This window comes from Musca domestica, unplaced genomic scaffold (genome assembly GCF_030504385.1).
Source record: "Musca domestica strain aabys unplaced genomic scaffold, Musca_domestica.polishedcontigs.V.1.1 37, whole genome shotgun sequence".
Lineage (NCBI taxonomy): Eukaryota > Metazoa > Arthropoda > Insecta > Diptera > Muscidae > Musca > Musca domestica.
In genome coordinates this window covers 1,361,503-1,382,002 of record NW_026712321.1, presented here as the reverse complement: position 1 = coordinate 1,382,002, position 20,500 = coordinate 1,361,503, and the positions used below count along the sequence as shown (strand labels likewise).

Below are 20,500 nucleotides of genomic sequence, written 5' to 3'. Positions count from 1 at the left end.
CAAAAATTAACATTTAGCAGCTCTCTTTTCATCACCTTTGGGTTTTTTATGGTTTTATTTATTTATTTTTTTTTTTTTGGTTTAAGAAAAATCCCTAAGCTAATTTTTGGAAGAGATTTTAGGTATTTCGTTTTTGAAAATTTTCACCACCACCAACCAGCCAGCCAGCATTTTTACCACTTTCACCCAAAACACCAAACTTAGTTTATTCTAAAATTTCTATTGACTTAGTTTTAAAACGGATAACACATCACAGCCGAAAAAATCAAACAAAGATGGTCAAAACTTCTCTCACATCTATGATATTTTCATATCTTGCGATGCATTGTTTAATTGAAGATGCCCGGGGTAATTTAAGTATTGAGTTCCGCAATGTTACCCCATCAGAGCATCATCATCATCTTCAATATCGTTCAAGCTCCAGTTCGCAAAATGTCAATAAAAATAGTAATAATAATAATAATAATAATATCATAAATTTATATTCCGTACGATGGCTACATTTACCCAGCACCGTTGGAAATCTATCATTGGCCATGAGCCGTTCCGAGACCAAGGCAAAGATACAAAATGCCATACAATTTATCTATTACAAGTAGGTACACACAAATTTCATAAGATTAATATATAACACGAAAAAAAGCTGTAAGTTCGGCCGGGCCGAATTTATGATACCCTACACCACTTTGCTAATTTAGTGGAGCTCCGCTTAACAATTAAAAGTTTTTTTATGGGAGAATTCAGTCATACACGCCATGATTATAATTATAATTTAAAGTTTAAAAGACTAAATATGCCGAAGCATTTGTATCTTTTAAATTCGGAATTGTATTGCCCATTTGGTGCACAATTAATTTGATGATATGTATGGGAGCTATATCCAAATCGGAACCGATTTCGATAAAATTTGGCAAGGCTATTTCTGAGCTGTATTTGATATATTTCCCTGAATAACGTTGTTACGAAGTGCATATTACGGCTATGGGTAACAAATATAACAAATCGGAAGAACAGTATATGTGGAAGCTATAGCTATATCTGAACCGATCTTCACCAAATTTGACATACTAGCTTCTAGACTCAATTCGGTCGTAAGTGCCAAATTTCATTCCATTTGGGCAAATATAAGACGTTTGGTGCACAATAAAAGGTAAATCGGACGAAGTTACATATGGGAGCTATATCCAAATCTAAACCGATCTCGATAAAATTTGGCAAAGATATTTCTGAGCTGTATTTGATATGTTTCCCTGAATAACGTTGTTACGGAGTGCATATTACGGCTGTGGGTAACAAATATAACAAATCGGATGAACAATATATATGGAAGCTATGGCTATATCTGAACCGATCTTCACCAAATTTGACATACTAACTTCTAGACTCAATTTGGTCGTAAGTGCCAAATTCCATTCCATTTGGATAAAAATTACTTTTAGTGCACAATGAAAGGAAAATCGGACGAATTTATATATGGGAGCTATATCCAAATCTGAGCCGATCTTGATAAAATTTGGCAAAGATATTTCTGAGCTATATTTGATATATTTCCCTGAATAACGTTGTTACGGAGTGCATATTACGGCTGTGGGTAACAAATATAACAAATCGGAAGAACAGTATATGTGGGAGCTATAGCTATATCTGAACCGATCTTCACCAAATTTGACATACTAGCTTCTAGACTTAATTCGCTCATAAGTGCCAAATTCCATTCCATTTGGATAAAAATTAGACGTTTAGTGCACAATAAAAGGTAAATCGGACGAAGTTATATATGGGAGCTATATCCAAATCTGAACCGATCTCGATAAAATTTAGCAAAAGTATTTCTGAGCTGTATTTGATATTTTTCCCCAAATATTGTTGTTACAGAGTGCATATTACGGCTGCGGAGGACAACAATAACAAATCGGATGAACAATATATATGGGAGCTATAGCTATATCTGAACCGATTTCGATCAATTTTGGCATACTTATTTTCAGGCCTAATTTGGGTGTATATGCAAAATTCCATACAATTCGGGCTGATATTAGACGTTTGGTGCACAATAAAAGGTAAATCGGACGAAGTTATATATGGGAGGTATATCCAAATCTGAACCGATCTCAACAAAAGTTAGCAAAAGTATTTCTGAGCTATATTTGATATATTTCCCTGAATATCGTTGTTACGGAGCGCATATTACGGCTATGGGTAACAAATATAACAAATCGGAAGAACAATACATGTGGAAGCTATAGCTAAATCTGAACCGGTCTTTACCAAATTTGACATACAAGCTTCTAGACTCAATTCGCTCATAAAATGCCAAATTCCATCTCATTTGAAAAAATATTAGACGTTTGATGCACAATAAAATGTAAATAGGACGAAGTTATATATGGGAGCTATATCGAAATCCGAACCGATCTCGAAAAAATTTATCAAATATCTTTCTGAGCTATATTTGATATATTTCCCCAAATATTGTTGTTACAGAGAGCATATTACGGCTGTGGGTAACAAATATAACAAATCGGATGAACAATATATGTGGAAGCTATGGCTAAATCTGAACCGATCTTCACCAAATTTGACATACTAGCTTCTAGATTCAATTCAGTCGTAAGTGCCAAATTCCATTCCATTTGGACAAATATTAGACGTTTGGTGCACAATAAAAGGTAAATCGGACGAAGTTATATGTGGGAGCTATATCCAAATCGGAACCAATTTCGATAAAATTTGGCAAGGCTATTTCTGAGCTGTGTTTGATATATTTCCCAGAATATCGTTGTTACAGAGTGCATATTACGGCTGTGGGTAACAAATATAACAAATCGGAAGAACAATATATGTGGGAGCTATAGCTATATCTGAACCGATCTTCAACAAATTTGACATACTAGCTTCTAGACTCAATTCGGTCGTAAGTGCCAAATTCCATCCCATTTGGACAAATATTAGACGTTTGGTGCACAATAAAATGTAAATCGGACGAAGTTATATATGGGAGCTATATCCAAATCCGAACCGATCTCGATAAAATTTAGCAAATGTATTTCTGAGCTGTATTTGATATTTTTCCCCAAATATTGTTGGTACATAGTGTATATTACGGCTGCGGAGGACAAAAATAAACAAATCGGATGGACAATATATATGGGAGCTATAGCTATATCTGAACCGATTTCGATCAATTTTAGCATACTTATTTTTAGGCCTAATTTGGTTGTATGTGCAAAAGTTCATACTATTCGGGGTGATATTACACGTTTAGTGCACAATAAAAGACAAATCGGACGAAGATATATATGGGAGCTATATCTAAATTTTGACCGATTATCTCCAATTTCAATAGAGTTCGTCCTTGGGCCAAACAAATGATTTGTGCAAAATTTCATCTGGATCGGGTAATAAATGCGAACTGTACTTTGTTCACAAAAATACATAGACAGGAGGACGGTCGGACAGACATGTATAAATCGACTCAGAATGTGATTCTATGCAGATCATCAAAAAGAATTAAGGGTCTATCTCGTTTCCTTTTGCCTGTTACAAACAAATGCACAAAGACATAATACCCTGACCACCTTGTGGTGTAGGGTATAAAAAAAAATCCTTTAACAATTCTGTTAAAATCTTAAAAATACCGAATGTAGCCGTTATATTAGGGGCTATACGACGACATGGACCTGCATAGGCAAATTTTTTCATAAGCCATTACAACATTCAAATGCGAAACTTGAAAAAATCGGTTAATAATATACCTATGTGACGACGTGTTTTCACTTTGAAGCTGGGGTAGGTTCAGCGGGGGCCAGAGTCGTCACAAAAATTTATTTGTTAGGGCATAAAGAGAGAGAGAGAGCGAAGCAAAAATATTTTCTTAAAACGTTATAAATTTATTTCCTTAAATAACACTAAACACTACACTAAACACAATAAAATCACGTTCAGAACTTTTTACGAAGAACACTAAATCACAAAGTTCAGTCGAAATGTTAATAAACGGGTAGCAGTGGTGGCAGCTTGGCACAGCGGCGGCCCGATGAATAGGCGAGCGACGAATAGAGTGGCGGCAGCTTGGCACAGCGGCGGCCCGATGAATAGGCGAGCGACGAATAGTAGTGGCGGCAGCTTGGCACAGCGGCGGCCCGATGAATAGGCGAGCGACGAATAGGGTGGCGGCGGCTTTGGCACAGCGGCGGCCCGATGAATAGGCGAGCGGCGAATAGGGTGGCGGCGGCTTTGGCACAGCGGCGGCCCGATGAATACGTCAGCGGCGAGTAGTAGCGGCGGCAGCTTGGCACAGCGGCGGCCCGATGAATAGGCGAGCGACGAATAGTAGTGGCGGCAGCTTGGCACAGCGGCGGCCCGATGAATAGGCGAGCGACGAATAGGGTGGCGGCGGCTTTGGCACAGCGGCGGCCCGATGAATAGGCGAGCGGCGAATAGGGTGGCGGCGGCTTTGGCACAGCGGCGGCCCGATGAATACGTCAGCGGCGAGTAGTGGTGGCGGCAGCTTGGCACAGCGGCGGCCCGATGAATAGGCGAGCGACGAATAGGGTGGCGGCGGCTTTGGCACAGCGGCGGCCCGATGAATAGGCGAGCGGCGAATAGGGTGGCGGCGGCTTTGGCACAGCGGCGGCCCGATGAATACGTCAGCGGCGAGTAGTAGTGGCGGCAGCTTGGCACAGCGGCGCCCCGATGAATAGGCGAGCGACGAATAGGGTGGCGGCGGCTTTGGCACAGCGGCGGCCCGATGAATAGGCGAGCGGCGAATAGGGTGGCGGCGGCTTTGGCACAGCGGCGGCCCGATGAATACGTCAGTCGCCGTCAACGCAGCCCGAAGAATAGGGAGTATTGCTACAGCCCTCACTCGACCCTGCGTTCAGTCGCCGTCAACGCAGCCCGAAGAATAGGGAGTATTGCTACAACCCTCACTTGACCCTGCGTTCAGTCGCCGTCAACGCAGCCCGAAGAATAGGGAGTATTGCTACAACCCTCACTTGACCCTGCGTTCAGTCGCCGTCAACGCAGCCCGAAGAATAGGGAGTATTGCTACAACCCTCACTTGACCCTGCGTTCAGTCGCCGTCAACGCAGCCCGAAGAATAGGGAGTATTGCTACAACCCTCACTTGACCCTGCGTTCAGTCGCCGTCAACGCAGCCCGAAGAATAGGGAGTATTGCTACAACCCTCACTTGACCCTGCGTTCAGTCGCCGTCAACGCAGCCCGAAGAATAGGGAGTATTGCTACAACCCTCACTTGACCCTGCGTTCAGTCGCCGTCAACGCAGCCCGAAGGATAGGGAGTATTGCTACAACCCTCACTTGACCCTGCGTTCAGTCGCCGTCAACGCAGCCCGAAGAATAGGGAGTATTGCTACAACCCTCACTTGACCCTGCGTTCAGTCGCCGTCAACGCAGCCCGAAGAATAGGGAGTATTGCTACAACCCTCACTTGACCCTGCGTTCAGTCGCCGTCAACGCAGCCCGAAGAATAGGGAGTATTGCTACAACCCTCACTTGACCCTGCGTTCAGTCGCCGTCAACGCAGCCCGAAGAATAGGGAGTATTGCTACAACCCTCACTTGACCCTGCGTTCAGTCGCCGTCAACGCAGCCCGAAGAATAGGGAGTATTGCTACAACCCTCACTTGACCCTGCGTTCAGTCCAGTCCCGTCACCACAAATAGTCAAGGCTTATTGTTTGGCTTACTAAGACTCAATTCAACCGAGGTTGCGCGCCTTTTCTTCCTCCCAATCACACTTGACTTACCAGCCATCAACAGAAGACTGATCCCGATTGTGTGAAATGCGTCTCCTTTTATACCTTTTTGGCTGGACAACGATTGTTGTTTTCTCATGACAGCAGCTGATCCCAATCTGACAGTTTTGCGTAGTTCCGCCATTTGCCACCAGGGGTTCCAATGTTGTATTTTAAGTATACTTCTTTCTACTAGGGGACCTGTGTGACCGTTAATATTCAAATACATTTAAATTACATGACCCTGAGTAGCTGTTAGTTTAATTCATAACTTAACAAAAAAAATATAATTCATAGTTGATGTATATAACATAAGTACGTAAAAATGGTATTTAAAATAATAATGTACCCCAAAAACGAAAGCATGACTTTTGGGCGTTACATGGCATCTCTTCCTCCCTCTGATTTTGATTCCTTGATTTGCTTTCTCTATTGCTATTGGGTTTCAATAGCCAGGAAGCCCTAGGGTGTTATGTAACCTTTTATTTCTCCGACATGGGCACTTTGGTTCGACTATATCTCGGTCGAATAGGAAGGTATGTTAGAGACCAATTGCAGAAGTTCGGAGAGATACCTTCACTACCCCGTCTGCTGATATTATTATGCGGTACTGCTTGCCATCTTGTTTAACAATTCGCTTCAGTTTGTGTCCCTTTTTCCAATTGTTTTTAAACTTCTCGATACGGATTTGTAGGTTTTCGGGATAATTTGGCAGTTCGAGAAATGTGTTATCGTTCACGGGATTGTCTGTCGAGGACGATGGCGTTGACTCAGTTGGGATTTCAGTGACTGGCAATTTGATTGTACTTGGTGTGCTATTATTCTCCTTACTGGGTATAAACACTTCATCGATGGAAGGTTGACTGCTACACAATGTTGGCTGATGAGGTGTCATCGTTTGGCTTGTGGATGATGATGAAGACGACGAGGCTGATGAGGATGAGGATGACGATAAAGACGACGAGGCTGATGAGGATGAGGATGACGATCGGGAAGATATCGATGGTGATGACAGTTCGACAACGTGTCCCGGCGTTCCTGGTAATGATTTATCTTCCTTCACGTTGGGGGACCTGTGATCGTCCGATATGACGGCAGCATTGGATTGCGATGGAATTTGTACGTCATCACTATGCAACAGATTTGCTTGTTCGGTTATGTTATATAGCGGTGATGATGGAGGAACACCAACCAGCGTCTGCCATTGGGTCCACCACTCAAAACTAGGATCTTCGGAACTGTCACAAAACTACTTGCGGTCGATCTGGAGTCTTCTTCTAAATGTGCGAAAGCATGTGAGGATGAAGTAGGAACCTCCTCATGTTTGTGTGAGGTGTTGGATATTGAATGGATATCTTCGGTGTTGATCTCTTCCCCTATCGCGGGTGTGGGTGAGGGCGTACGATGATTATCCGGCGGTGGGTTGGTTATTTCATATATTGGATTTTCCCCGGAGTCGGGGACCAAAAGCTGCACAGTAACTGTTCTCTCATAACAGCGAAATCCGAGATATTTGTATTGGCTATCTTTCTGACGGACAAATCCCAGACCATACCTTTTTGGCGGAGACGAGGAACGTTGATCTTCGTTATCCGACTCATCCAGCGAGGAATTATTCGAGGATAAGGGTGACTGTGCTCGCCGAGTCACTGAGGTTTCTAAGTAACCGTAAAACATACGCCGACATTCTTCATCCATTTCGAAATTTGATTGAGATTCATCCGACTCCTCCATATTGGGCCGAGGAAGAGTTGATGCGTCATCTGAGTCACGACACCATTCTTTACCCGGTGTAGCAGGCATTTCTGAGCACCTTGAAGTGGGTGTTGAGAGCACATCGGAAGCCGGCTTAAAGCTATTTGGCGAACCAAAACACGGGGCGTAGGTTGGTGTACGCGGGACGTCACTACTAGGCTGGGTTTCCTCGTTCAAAGAGTCAGTTTCATCGATATCGTCGCTGTTGTTTTCGGTCGTGTTACACTTTTGCTGTGGAACGTCATTCGGGGTTGTGCTGCACATTCGGTAAAATATTTGGTGCTGGGGCGATGAGGATTGACTGCTACCCTTTCTTGGATTGGGCTTACGGTATTGATTTGTTCTCCTCTTTCGGCTGGTACTAGGACCTTCGTCTAAAAATATTGTCCTTCGCCTTTGAGCCTCGACTTGTTCCAGATGAGCTCGAAATTTCTCCTTCGCCCGTTTGAATTTTTTCGTGTTGGGGCTATCTTGCTCCATCGTGATGTTGAAATTTTGAGAATTGCGATGGTCTTTGAAGTATGGGCTTATATTAGGACACTGATTAGTTTGGGTATTGTCAATTTAATGTCTAAAAATAAAATAAGAAATTATAATGAAATGGCATCACATAAACGTAAGTGGAACTACAATCAACATTCTACTTCTATGTCTACAATTTAATTTTGTTCTTCATAAAAAGGCTTAATTTCACTTAAGTGCGCGACGCGGGTGATGTTGTCTTTTCCTCGGACTACAACGATTACTGGAGATTGGAATTTTTGTACGACAAACGGCCCTCCGTATTTGGGCGCTAGTTTGGCGGCGAAATTTTCGACGGCCTTCGACTGAGGATGTAGACGAACTAGAACTTGCTCCCCAATCTTTGGTTTCCAAACTCGTCGTCTAAGGTTGTACTGTCTCCGCTGGTTTTGAGATGCTTTTGCCAAGTTTCGACGCACTATCTTAAATATTTCTTTCAACTCCTGGGCACGGTCTTCTGGTAAGACTATTCTAGCACCAGTTCCTGTTGTGAGCTGATCATATAATGCCTGGGGCAGTCGCGGTTCTCTTCCTTGTGTCAGGTATGCCGGCGAATATCCAGTGGATTCTGATGCACTAGTGTTTATGGCTAACATTATTTCGGGCAGCATATCGTCCCATGTATTATGTTGTTTCGAAACTTGTGCTATCATTGTTTTCACTGTCCGATTTGTCCTTTCAGTAGGGTTCTCTTGCGGGGTGTAAGGAGCCGTAAGTTGATGCTTTATACCCATTTCTGCTAGGAATTTTTCGAATTGGTTGCTAGTGAATTGGGTTCCGTTATCGGTTATCAATATTTTTGGAACCCCATATCTAGAAATAATTCTTTCTCTGCATGCCTTTATTAATCCCTCTGTCGTAGCCTTCCGCAATGGAACCAACTCCGTCCATTTTGAGAATCTATCCATAATAACGAGTAGCATTGAGTTACCGTGCTTAGATCGCGGTAGGGGTCCTACGAAGTCCGCACAAATAGTGGCCCATGGTTCCTCCGGGATTCTTATCAACATTTCCCCTGCTGGTTTCTGTTGGCTGACTTTATATTTTTGGCAACATTCGCACTGCTGGACATAACGTTTGATGTCCTGGAACATACCAGGCCAAAAATATCGGTTCGCCACCTTGTTGCTAGTCTTTCGCACTCCCAAATGACCTCCGGTGACACTGTCATGATTTTCTCTAAGGACCTGAATCCTTGATCCGGTGGGCACACACAGCTTCCATGGTGTGCAATCTTCATCGTTTATTTGCTTGGGAAAATGTCGATAAACATTTCCCTCAATGATTGTATAGTCTGGATACTTCTTCGGATTCTTGGTTATGGTTTCCTTCAACTTTTCTAGCCATGGGCACGGACTGGTGTCATATTTTACTGTGGCTAGGTCTAACGTTTCCAAAGGTGTTCTCGAAAGCGCATCCGCCACAACGTTCTGTTTTCCTCTACGGTATCTGATCAAAAAATTATATTGCTGTAGCTCGAGAGCCCAACGTGCGAGTCGACCTGTAGGGCTTTCAATAGAATTTAACCATTTTAGGGCCAAATGATCGGTAATAACTATAAACTGGTAACCCTCTAAGTAGGGTCTCATGTGTCTAATGCCCCACAGTATGGCTAGACATTCCTTTTCAGTCGCTGAGTAGTTCTTTTCAGCCTGTTTTAAATGTCTGCTGGCGTAGGCTATGACACGTTCCACGTTATCTAACTCCTGTGTTAGAACTGCTCCAAGGCCATAGTTGCTGGCATCAGTTTGCAATATGAACGTCTTTGTGAAATCCGGACAAGCCAGAACGGGGGCTTCAGTTAACTTTGCTTTTAGGTCTGAGAATGCTTCTTGTTGTTCGGGACCCCATTTCCAATGTTTTCCCTTTTTAAGAAGACTAGTCAATGGTTGTGAAATTGTTGCAAACTGTGGGACAAATCTTCGGTACCAAGATGCTACTCCAAGAAATCTTCGTACCTCCTTTACCGATGTTGGAGGTTTCATTTCCACTATTGCGGCAACTTTATCTGGATCCGTCTTTATTCCCTCGCTACTCACAACATGGCCTAAATACTTCGTTTCTTTTCTGAAAAATTCGCATTTCTCAATGTTTATTCTCAGGTTAGCTGATCGCAATCTTCTGAACACTTCTCTCAAGTTCCGCAAGTGTTCCTCAAACGTTTTTCCAATGACGATGATATCGTCAAGGTATGCAAAAGCGTGGGGGTCCATTTCAGGCCCAATCACACTATCTAATGCCCGTTGGAAGGTTGCCGGTGCTGAATGCAAACCGAAAGGCATCACTTTCCACTGATATAGACCTTTACCAGCTACCGCAAAGGCCGTGTATTTTCTGCTCTCCTTCGCCATAGGTATTTGCCAATATCCGTCTTTAAGGTCCAGGCTACTCACGTATTTGGCATCCCGTAGTCGATTCAGTATTGTGTCGATGCGGGGTAAAGGGTAGGCATCTGGAACAGAACGTTTATTCAATTGGCGAAAATCCATACAAGTTCTCCAATTCCCATTTTTCTTTCTGACTAATGTGATGGGGAAACAGTATGGGCTTGTAGACGGCTCTATACATCCTCGTTCTTCGAGCTTTCTCACTTCGGCATTAATCACGGCTTGCATTGCAGGATTTCGCGGAGCATATCTTAATTTAATGGGTCGATCGTCGGTCATTACAATCTTATGTTCAGCTATTGACGATAGGCCATTTAATTGTTGGAACTTAGGGAGTTCCTGTGCCAGAAAATTTTCAACGATCTCACATTGCGTTTTACTCAATTCATCGTTTAAGAATTTAGGTCTGGGGGATACATTATTCGTAGCTGTCATTGTATCTATTACCTCTTTTGATGGGGTTTCCTCTCCTATAGCCACGGTACAATGCTCCGTTGATGTGGTTGGCTTACTTAATTTGACACTTATACCGGCGCAGTGAATGGTCGTGTGGAACTGTTTTAGAAATTCCAATCCCAATATGATGTTTTCCTTGAATTGCGGCATGATGAGAAATGTAACATCTGAGCTTTGGTTTCCAAATGTAACAGGTAACACTGTTGATCTTGTGATGTTCACCGTGGTGCCGTCTGCGAGGATAACATTTGCCTCATGCCGTGAATAAGTAAACCTTTTCTTGATTTTTTCCGCAAATTCTCTTTTTATAAAACAGCTAGTGGCACCAGTGTCGACAGTTGCTTTAATAGCTTTCCCCTCTATTAAGACAGTTGCAGTAAGGCGATATTCTTCACATTGCAATGATGTAATATTCTGGTTACTCTTCTTTGCCGGGGGTTCATCCTGCTGCGTTTCTGGATTGGATGAGCTTTCGTTTAGCACTTGGTCACCTTGATTGGTGCAATACAGGTTATTTCTAGAGTTGTCCGCACGTCGATTATAGTTTTGTTGATTTCGAGGCTGTTCTGACCGAGAATTATTTGGTATGCTTTCGAGTTCGTCTGCCAAGGAGATCAATTCCGAAAGTGTGGTAAAGTCTTTACGGCGAATGTACCATTGATAATCCGAATGCGCGTTTCTAAAAATTCGTTCCAATTTTTGTTCTTCGGTCATATTGGTGTGCTGCATAAGATGCTGTATAGAGAGTACATATTCCTTAAACGGCTCCTTATTACGCTGTATCCTTCTCCTAATTTCATCCTCCAATTTCTCAAAGTATCTCGGTGGCAAAAAGAATTTCAGAAAATCACTCTTAAATTCGTTCCAGGTAGTCCAGTGTCGGTTGTTGTTCCTTAGCCAGATTAAAGCTTTACCTCGTAACAACTCTGGCATTACTTTAATTATTTGATTCAATTCCACGATGTACATTTCAGCCATTTCTTCTACACGTTCTACGAATCCAATAGGGTCCATTCCATTTTCAAAAGTAATATTCCATTTTCGGATTTGGTCGAGAATTACGAGTAACGACGAATTATTGGATGGCTTGGGCGGAGAATCTTTTTGAAATCCATATTCGGGGTTTGTTGGCGACATCTTCTGTACTTTTTGATCGTTTGTTACCCCTGTGCTTGACTCTCCATGTGACCTTTCCGCGGAAATGTGGGGAAGGGCGTACTCTGTTTTTATTGGGGATAATACTATTGCTTCTGCTCCACACGGTGTTACGGTTATAAGGGGTTGTTTTGTGACGGCTCGCAATGTCGGCGATTTGGTCGGACTGGTACTTTCATGTTTGTTCTGCAACTCTATAAGCCGTCTGTATACATCGGCTTCATGGTCGTTGTGGAGAAATTTAGCCCATCTTTTTCGGAGATCGTCCACTTTTCCAACTGGATCAAGATTGAATTCAGTAAGATATGTTACCAAGTCTTCTTGCTTTAGCATATAGGCCCAGGAGACCTTCAACATTGTCTTTTCGTTTGACATTTTTTTTTTTTTTTTTTTTTTTTTTTATTATTATTTTTACTTGTTTCAGTTTTTTTTTTTAACTGTTTTTTTTTTTTTCACTGGGTTTTCATCTGTATTTGTCTAATTATTGTTCACTCATTTATTTATTCTTTCTCTCTTTTATAGTCCCTGCTCGGGCGCCATTGTGACGACGTGTTTTCACTTTGAAGCTGGGGTAGGTTCAGCGGGGGCCAGAGTCGTCACAAAAATTTATTTGTTAGGGCATAAAGAGAGAGAGAGAGCGAAGCAAAAATATTTTCTTAAAACGTTATAAATTTATTTCCTTAAATAACACTAAACACTACACTAAACACAATAAAATCACGTTCAGAACTTTTTACGAAGAACACTAAATCACAAAGTTCAGTCGAAATGTTAATAAACGGGTAGCAGTGGTGGCAGCTTGGCACAGCGGCGGCCCGATGAATAGGCGAGCGACGAATAGAGTGGCGGCAGCTTGGCACAGCGGCGGCCCGATGAATAGGCGAGCGACGAATAGTAGTGGCGGCAGCTTGGCACAGCGGCGGCCCGATGAATAGGCGAGCGACGAATAGGGTGGCGGCGGCTTTGGCACAGCGGCGGCCCGATGAATAGGCGAGCGGCGAATAGGGTGGCGGCGGCTTTGGCACAGCGGCGGCCCGATGAATACGTCAGCGGCGAGTAGTGGTGGCGGCAGCTTGGCACAGCGGCGGCCCGATGAATAGGCGAGCGACGAATAGGGTGGCGGCGGCTTTGGCACAGCGGCGGCCCGATGAATAGGCGAGCGGCGAATAGGGTGGCGGCGGCTTTGGCACAGCGGCGGCCCGATGAATACGTCAGCGGCGAGTAGTAGTGGCGGCAGCTTGGCACAGCGGCGCCCCGATGAATAGGCGAGCGACGAATAGGGTGGCGGCGGCTTTGGCACAGCGGCGGCCCGATGAATAGGCGAGCGGCGAATAGGGTGGCGGCGGCTTTGGCACAGCGGCGGCCCGATGAATACGTCAGTCGCCGTCAACGCAGCCCGAAGAATAGGGAGTATTGCTACAGCCCTCACTCGACCCTGCGTTCAGTCGCCGTCAACGCAGCCCGAAGAATAGGGAGTATTGCTACAACCCTCACTTGACCCTGCGTTCAGTCGCCGTCAACGCAGCCCGAAGAATAGGGAGTATTGCTACAACCCTCACTTGACCCTGCGTTCAGTCGCCGTCAACGCAGCCCGAAGAATAGGGAGTATTGCTACAACCCTCACTTGACCCTGCGTTCAGTCGCCGTCAACGCAGCCCGAAGAATAGGGAGTATTGCTACAACCCTCACTTGACCCTGCGTTCAGTCGCCGTCAACGCAGCCCGAAGAATAGGGAGTATTGCTACAACCCTCACTTGACCCTGCGTTCAGTCGCCGTCAACGCAGCCCGAAGAATAGGGAGTATTGCTACAACCCTCACTTGACCCTGCGTTCAGTCGCCGTCAACGCAGCCCGAAGGATAGGGAGTATTGCTACAACCCTCACTTGACCCTGCGTTCAGTCGCCGTCAACGCAGCCCGAAGAATAGGGAGTATTGCTACAACCCTCACTTGACCCTGCGTTCAGTCGCCGTCAACGCAGCCCGAAGAATAGGGAGTATTGCTACAACCCTCACTTGACCCTGCGTTCAGTCGCCGTCAACGCAGCCCGAAGAATAGGGAGTATTGCTACAACCCTCACTTGACCCTGCGTTCAGTCGCCGTCAACGCAGCCCGAAGAATAGGGAGTATTGCTACAACCCTCACTTGACCCTGCGTTCAGTCCAGTCCCGTCACCACAAATAGTCAAGGCTTATTGTTTGGCTTACTAAGACTCAATTCAACCGAGGTTGCGCGCCTTTTCTTCCTCCCAATCACACTTGACTTACCAGCCATCAACAGAAGACTGATCCCGATTGTGTGAAATGCGTCTCCTTTTATACCTTTTTGGCTGGACAACGATTGTTGTTTTCTCATGACAGCAGCTGATCCCAATCTGACAGTTTTGCGTAGTTCCGCCATTTGCCACCAGGGGTTCCAATGTTGTATTTTAAGTATACTTCTTTCTACTAGGGGACCTGTGTGACCGTTAATATTCAAATACATTTAAATTACATGACCCTGAGTAGCTGTTAGTTTAATTCATAACTTAACAAAAAAAATATAATTCATAGTTGATGTATATAACATAAGTACGTAAAAATGGTATTTAAAATAATAATGTACCCCAAAAACGAAAGCATGACTTTTGGGCGTTACACCTAAAATCATCAAAATACGGAATATCGGGAGGTGCCGTTATATGAGGGCTATACCAAAACGTGGACCAGCACAGACAATTTTCTGTCATAGGCTGTAGTATTCATTACGAACTTCATATACCAAATTTGAAACAATTCCGGTGAATAATGGCGCTGAAATCATCAGAATACCGAATATCGGGAGGTACCGTTACATGGGAGCTATACGAAGACTTGGACGTGCACAGACAATTTTCAGCCATAGGCTATGACATCCATTGCGACCTTCAAATATCAAATTTGAAACAATTCCGATGATTAATGGCGCTAAAATCATCAAAATACCGAATATCGGAAGGTAACGTTATGTGGTGGCTATACGAAGACGTGGGCCTGCACAGGCAATTTTCTGCCATAGGCTGTAGTATTCATTACTAACTTCAAATACCAAATTTGAAACATTTCCGGTGAATAATGTCGCTAAAATTATCAAAATACCGAATATCGGGAGGTACTGTTATATGGGGGCTATACGAAAACGTGGACCAGCACAGACAATTTTCTGCCATAGGCTATAACATCCAATACGAACTTTAAATACCAAATTTGAAATAATTCCGGTGAATAATGTAGCTAAAATCATCAAAATACCGAATAAGGGGAGGTACCATTATATGGGGGCTATACGAAGACGTGAACCTGCACAGACAATTTTCTGCCATAGGCTATGACATCCTTTTCTAACTTCAAATACCAAATTTGAAAGAATTCCGATGAATAATGTCGCTAAAATCTCCAAAATACCGAAAATAGGGAGGTACCATTATATGGGAGCTATACCAAAACGTGGACCTACATGATATTATATATATATTTAAATTATAAATTTATTTACATTTTTTTTTTTGTATAGAAATGGAAATTTACTGGCCAAATTGTCGCCTGGTGATGAATCGGAAGAAGCCATCTCATATGTGGCCCGCAAATGTGGAGGCAATGAAAAAACCTCGTTTATTTTTCATGGTTGGACGGAAAGTTGTAGTACAGAATGGGTTGGCAATCTGAGAGAACGTAAGTATATTCTGAGGGGAACTATTAATCATTGATATCCTTCTTATGGCCACCTTTATAAGTGTGTTGAGGCAAATATAAAGAAATCACACTATCACGATTGAATTGCATCACGAATAACATTTTTTTCTGGAAAATTCTCGCCAAAATGCTTTTGTACGCTTGTAAACAATATAATGAGCTGTCACTGGAATAATCTTAACAACTGTCAGACGAGTGGCTTAGAAATGACTGCAGTCTGAAGTTGGTTGTAGTTTTTTCATCTCATCCTGTATATCATGTTCACACCGCGAGTGTATATTTCACTTTTCTATAAGTTTAATTTATTTTAAGGTTTGACATTTTAAAAACATCTAATGGCATATTTACACCTTGAGTGTACAATTAACATTTTTTTTATAAATTTTGTTTTTTTTTTAGGTGCGACATTTATACCATGTTCACACCGAGAGTATATATTTCACTCTTTTATACATTTTTATTTATTTATGGTTTTGACATTTTTTAAAACTCTAATGCCATATTCACATCTGGGGTGTAAATTCATCATTGACATTTATACCATGTTCACACCTCAAATGGAATATGTTATTTTTAATTAAATTTATATATTTTTAGGTTTGACATTTTATAGACATCTAATGTCAAATTCACACCTTGAGTGTACATTTAAATTTTTTTTATGAATTTTGTTTTTTTTAGGTGTGACTTTATACCATGTTTACACCGAGAGTATATATTTAACTCTTTTATACATTTTTATTTATGGTTTTGACATGTTTTAAAACTCTAATGCCATATTCACACCATAAGTATAAATATTTCATTGACATTTATACCATGTTCACACCTCGAGTGAGAAATGTCACTTTTCTTTATTTTTCTTATTTTTAGGTTTGACATTTTATAGACATCTAATGTCATATTCACACTTTAGGTGTGACATTTATACCATGTTCACACCGAGAGTATATATATTTCACTCTTTTATACATTTTTATTTATTTATGGTTTTGACATTTTCATATTCATTCGATATTTACACCTGGAGTGTAAATTTATCATTGACATTTGTACCATGTTCACACCTCAAGTAAAAATTTTCCTTTTAATTAAATGTATATATTTTAGGTTTGACATTTTAAAAGCATCTTATGGCATATTCACACCTTGATTGGAAATTTGTAATTTTTTAATATTTTGTTTTTATTTTAAGTGTGACATTTATATCATGTTCACACCGCGAGTGTATATTTCACTTTTCCTATACATTTTATTTATGTGTGTGGAGTGTAAATTTATCATTGACAGTTACACCATGTTCACACCTCAAGTGGATTATGTTACTTTTAATTAAATTTATATATTTTTAGCTGTGACATTTTAAAAAAATCTAATGGCATATTCACACATTGAGTATACATTTATGATTTTTTATAAATTTTGTTTTTTTATTCTAGGTGCGACGTTTATACCATGTTCACACCGAGAGTATTCATTCCACTCTTTTATACATTTTTATTTATTTTTGGTTTTGACATTTTTTAAAACTTTAATGCCATATTCACACCTGGACAGTAAATTTATCATTGACCATGTACCATGTTCACACCTCAAGTGGAATATGTTACTTTTAATTAAATTTATATATTTTTAGGTTTGACATTTTAAAAGCATGCTATGGCAGATTCGCACCTTGATTGGAAATTAAAAATTTTTTATAAATGTTTTTATTTTAAATGTGGCATTTATATCATGTTCACAATGAGAGTATATATTTCACTCTTTTATACATTTTTATTTATTTATGGTTTTGACATTTTCATATTCATTCCATATTGGAGTGTAAATTTATCATTGACATTTATACCATGTTTACACCGCAAGTGGAACATGTTACTTTTAATTAAATTTAAATATTTTTAGGTTTGACATTTTATAAGCATATTATGGCATATTCACACCTTGCGTGGAAATTTATCATTTTGTTTATAAATGTTATTTTTATTTTAGGTGTGACATTTATACCATGTTCGCACCGAGAATTTATATTTCACTCTTTTATACATTTTTATTTATTTATCATTTTGACATTTTTTAAACTAATGGCATATTCACACAAAGTGTGTAAATATCTCATGTGCATTTATACCATGTTCACACCTCAAGTGAAAATTTTTAATTTTCTTTATTTTTTTTTATTTTTAGGTTTGACATTTTATCGTGGCGGCTGTATAATTTGCATAGACTACAGCAACTGGTCCAAGAAACCCTATTTGGATTTGGTACAAAAATTCGATATTATCAGTCATATTTTATACGAAGAAATTCTTGAACTAATACGTAGAGGTGTTGACCCGGCAAATGGCTATATGTTCGGTTTTAGTTATGGCGGTCAATTGGCATCAAAAATTGGCAGACAATTGATACATTACAATGATTATATGTTTAAGCAGATTGATAGTAAGTATCGAAGGGGAGGTCTTTGAGTCGGGGGTTTAAACTTGCTTAGCGAGCTTTACTGTTTAAGTTTCTTGTTTTTACATTTTTTTCTAGTGTGTGACATTGCCGGACCTGGCTTTGATTTTCTCAGCTATGCGGCCCATCGTGAAGCTGCCGAAAATGTGGCCTGCTATTATGCCAGTCTAGATAAGGGTACACAATTTCGTAGTTGCCATCAAAATATATTGCTGGGCCACTGCGGCTATACACAGCCGGCCATTTTGAGTCAACCCTATTTCAGCAGTCATGGCCTGAGTGTACAAATCTATATAAATGCCTTTGACTATCCATTCTATGCCTCGAGTAAATTGCCAACCTGGTGTCTGGCCGGAAATCCGGTGCTAAATTTACCAGAGGGCTTCAAAGTTGGTTATAATGGTGACATTGGAAGGTAAGCGGGAGGATTTCCCATTAAAAAATAATATTATTAAAAAATATTTAATTTCTTTGCAGCCACATACAGGGTGATATATTTGTACCGACGGGCCTAAATTATCCCTATAATCTGTCGAAAAGACAACTGAAAGCCTATGAAAAATATTTTAAGGAAACGTGAATTCGGAAATAAAATTTTTAAAACAATTCCTAAACTTTTGGTTTTATAAATAAATGGCGCCCAATCGATAGCTGATAACCATTTTAGTTCATTAAATCAAATATTACTTCTCTTGTCCAAGTCCTACTCTAAAAATGTTTTGATATAACATGGAAAATATTCCACAGAGAATCCGCAATGACTTGTATGTAATTTATGTTATACGATAAAGATAAAAAAGCGTTCAAATATTTACAAATTGGGGGATAACGCTCAACATATGCCGTACTTTTACAACAGCCTAAAAATTATTATAACATGTGTCCGAAGTCCGAAATTACTTATATAGAAATTATAGGTGGAAAATCACAAATGGCGCCCAATTGAATTTTGAAAACTTTTTTTAAAATCCAGGGTGAAATGGAAAAAACTGCAGCCAACTTCAGACTGCTCTCATTTCTAAACCACTCGTCCGACAGTTGTTAAAATTATTCCAGTGACAGCTCATTATATTGTTTACAAGCGTACAGAAGCATTTTCCAGAAAAAATGTTTTTCGTGATGGAATTCTATCGTGATAGGGTGATTTCTTTTTATTTGGCTGGAAAACCACAGATATATCCTCAAGTCAAGCTATGTTTTTTTCATATTCTGGCACAAGTCTGAAAATATTGTGGAGTGCCGACAGACATGCCATTCATGGCGTCTTTAGGCCTTAAGCGAATTCGTAACGTATTGTATGGGAAATTGTTATACGGCGAAGACCAAAAAATGGCGCCCAAATGATTGAAAGAAAAAAAAAATAATCCGCTATTTCCGAAATTTTTTGCTTTCATTCAATGAAATTTAAAAAATGTTGCAGTTTTTTTATCTCACCAAGTCTGAAAATGTTTTGGAATACCGAAAGGCATGCCATTCATGGCGTCGTTAGGCCTTAAGCGAATTCGTAAAATATTATATGGAAAATTGTTATAAGACGAAGAACAAAAAATGGCGCCCAAATGATTGACAAAAAATAATCCTTTGAACCCAACTATTTATATAGGTCATGCCTATGGGTTTATCAAAAAATTATCTTAGATATCATATAATAGAGGTCGGAAATGGCGCCCAATAGTATTGAGAAGACAAGTTTTATATTTCTTTTGAACGATCGCCACTCTGAAAATGTATTGGAATACCGACCGATGGCATTCATTCTTTATAAAGGTGTGAGTAAATAAGCAGCTTTGAAGTCTTTGCATGCCCTATTTTTTGACATATCATAAAGAGATGCCAGAGCCGCACTCGAATCCTGCCGTTGTTTTCCCCTTATAATTTGATATTAATATGCCTAGCCATGATGCCGTCAGCTTAAGTTCCTGTCCTTTGTTGAGGAATTTGTCAAACGATGAATGGCGCCCAAATGATTGAGAATCCGTTGAACCCAACTATTTAAAAAACGATCTTAGAAAACATATATTAAAAACAGGAAATGGCGCCCAATATTATTGAGAAGACAAGTTTTATATTTCTTGCGAACGATCGCCACTCTGAAAATGTATTGGAATACAGAGCGATGACATCCATTCTTTATAAAGTTGTTAGTACATAAGCAGCTTGAAGTCTTTGCATGGCCTATTTTTTAAAATATCTTAAAGTGATGCCAGAGCTGCACTCGAATACTGCCTTCGTCTGCCCTTATAAATTGACATTAATATGCCTAGCCATGATGCCAAGCTGCTTGTGTATCGTCACCTTAAGT

The 20,500-nt window shown here is 40.8% G+C and overlaps 2 protein-coding genes across 2 annotated transcripts; one reads left to right on the top strand and one right to left on the bottom strand.

Annotated features, from left to right (window-relative positions):
* Window positions 1-455: 455 nt before the first annotated feature.
* LOC101889484 (uncharacterized) lies at window positions 456-18,778 on the top strand. The gene is made up of 5 exons (XM_059126169.1): window positions 456-595; window positions 15,563-15,720; window positions 17,929-18,183; window positions 18,277-18,613; window positions 18,676-18,778. Exons 1-5 carry the CDS (start codon window positions 537-539, stop codon window positions 18,776-18,778), a joined length of 912 nt encoding a protein of 303 aa, XP_058982152.1. The 5' UTR covers window positions 456-536.
* LOC131804016 (uncharacterized) lies at window positions 7,799-12,422 on the bottom strand. The gene is made up of 2 exons (XM_059126168.1): window positions 10,869-12,422; window positions 7,799-8,083 (listed from the first exon to the last, which is right to left on the bottom strand). Exons 1-2 carry the CDS (start codon window positions 12,405-12,407, stop codon window positions 8,072-8,074), a joined length of 1,551 nt encoding a protein of 516 aa, XP_058982151.1. The 5' UTR covers window positions 12,408-12,422; the 3' UTR covers window positions 7,799-8,071.
* Window positions 18,779-20,500: the final 1,722 nt, after the last annotated feature.

Coding starts and splice junctions, on each gene's coding strand:
- LOC101889484 (XM_059126169.1), top strand. CDS start 537: ATGAGCCGTTCCGAGACCAAGGCAAAGATACAAAATGCCATACAATTT. Junction 18,184..18,276: donor TATGTTTAAGCAGATTGATA/GTAAGTATCGAA, acceptor ATTTTTTTCTAG/TGTGTGACATTGCCGGACCT. Junction 18,614..18,675: donor TATAATGGTGACATTGGAAG/GTAAGCGGGAGG, acceptor ATTTCTTTGCAG/CCACATACAGGGTGATATAT.
- LOC131804016 (XM_059126168.1), bottom strand. CDS start 12,407: ATGTCAAACGAAAAGACAATGTTGAAGGTCTCCTGGGCCTATATGCTA.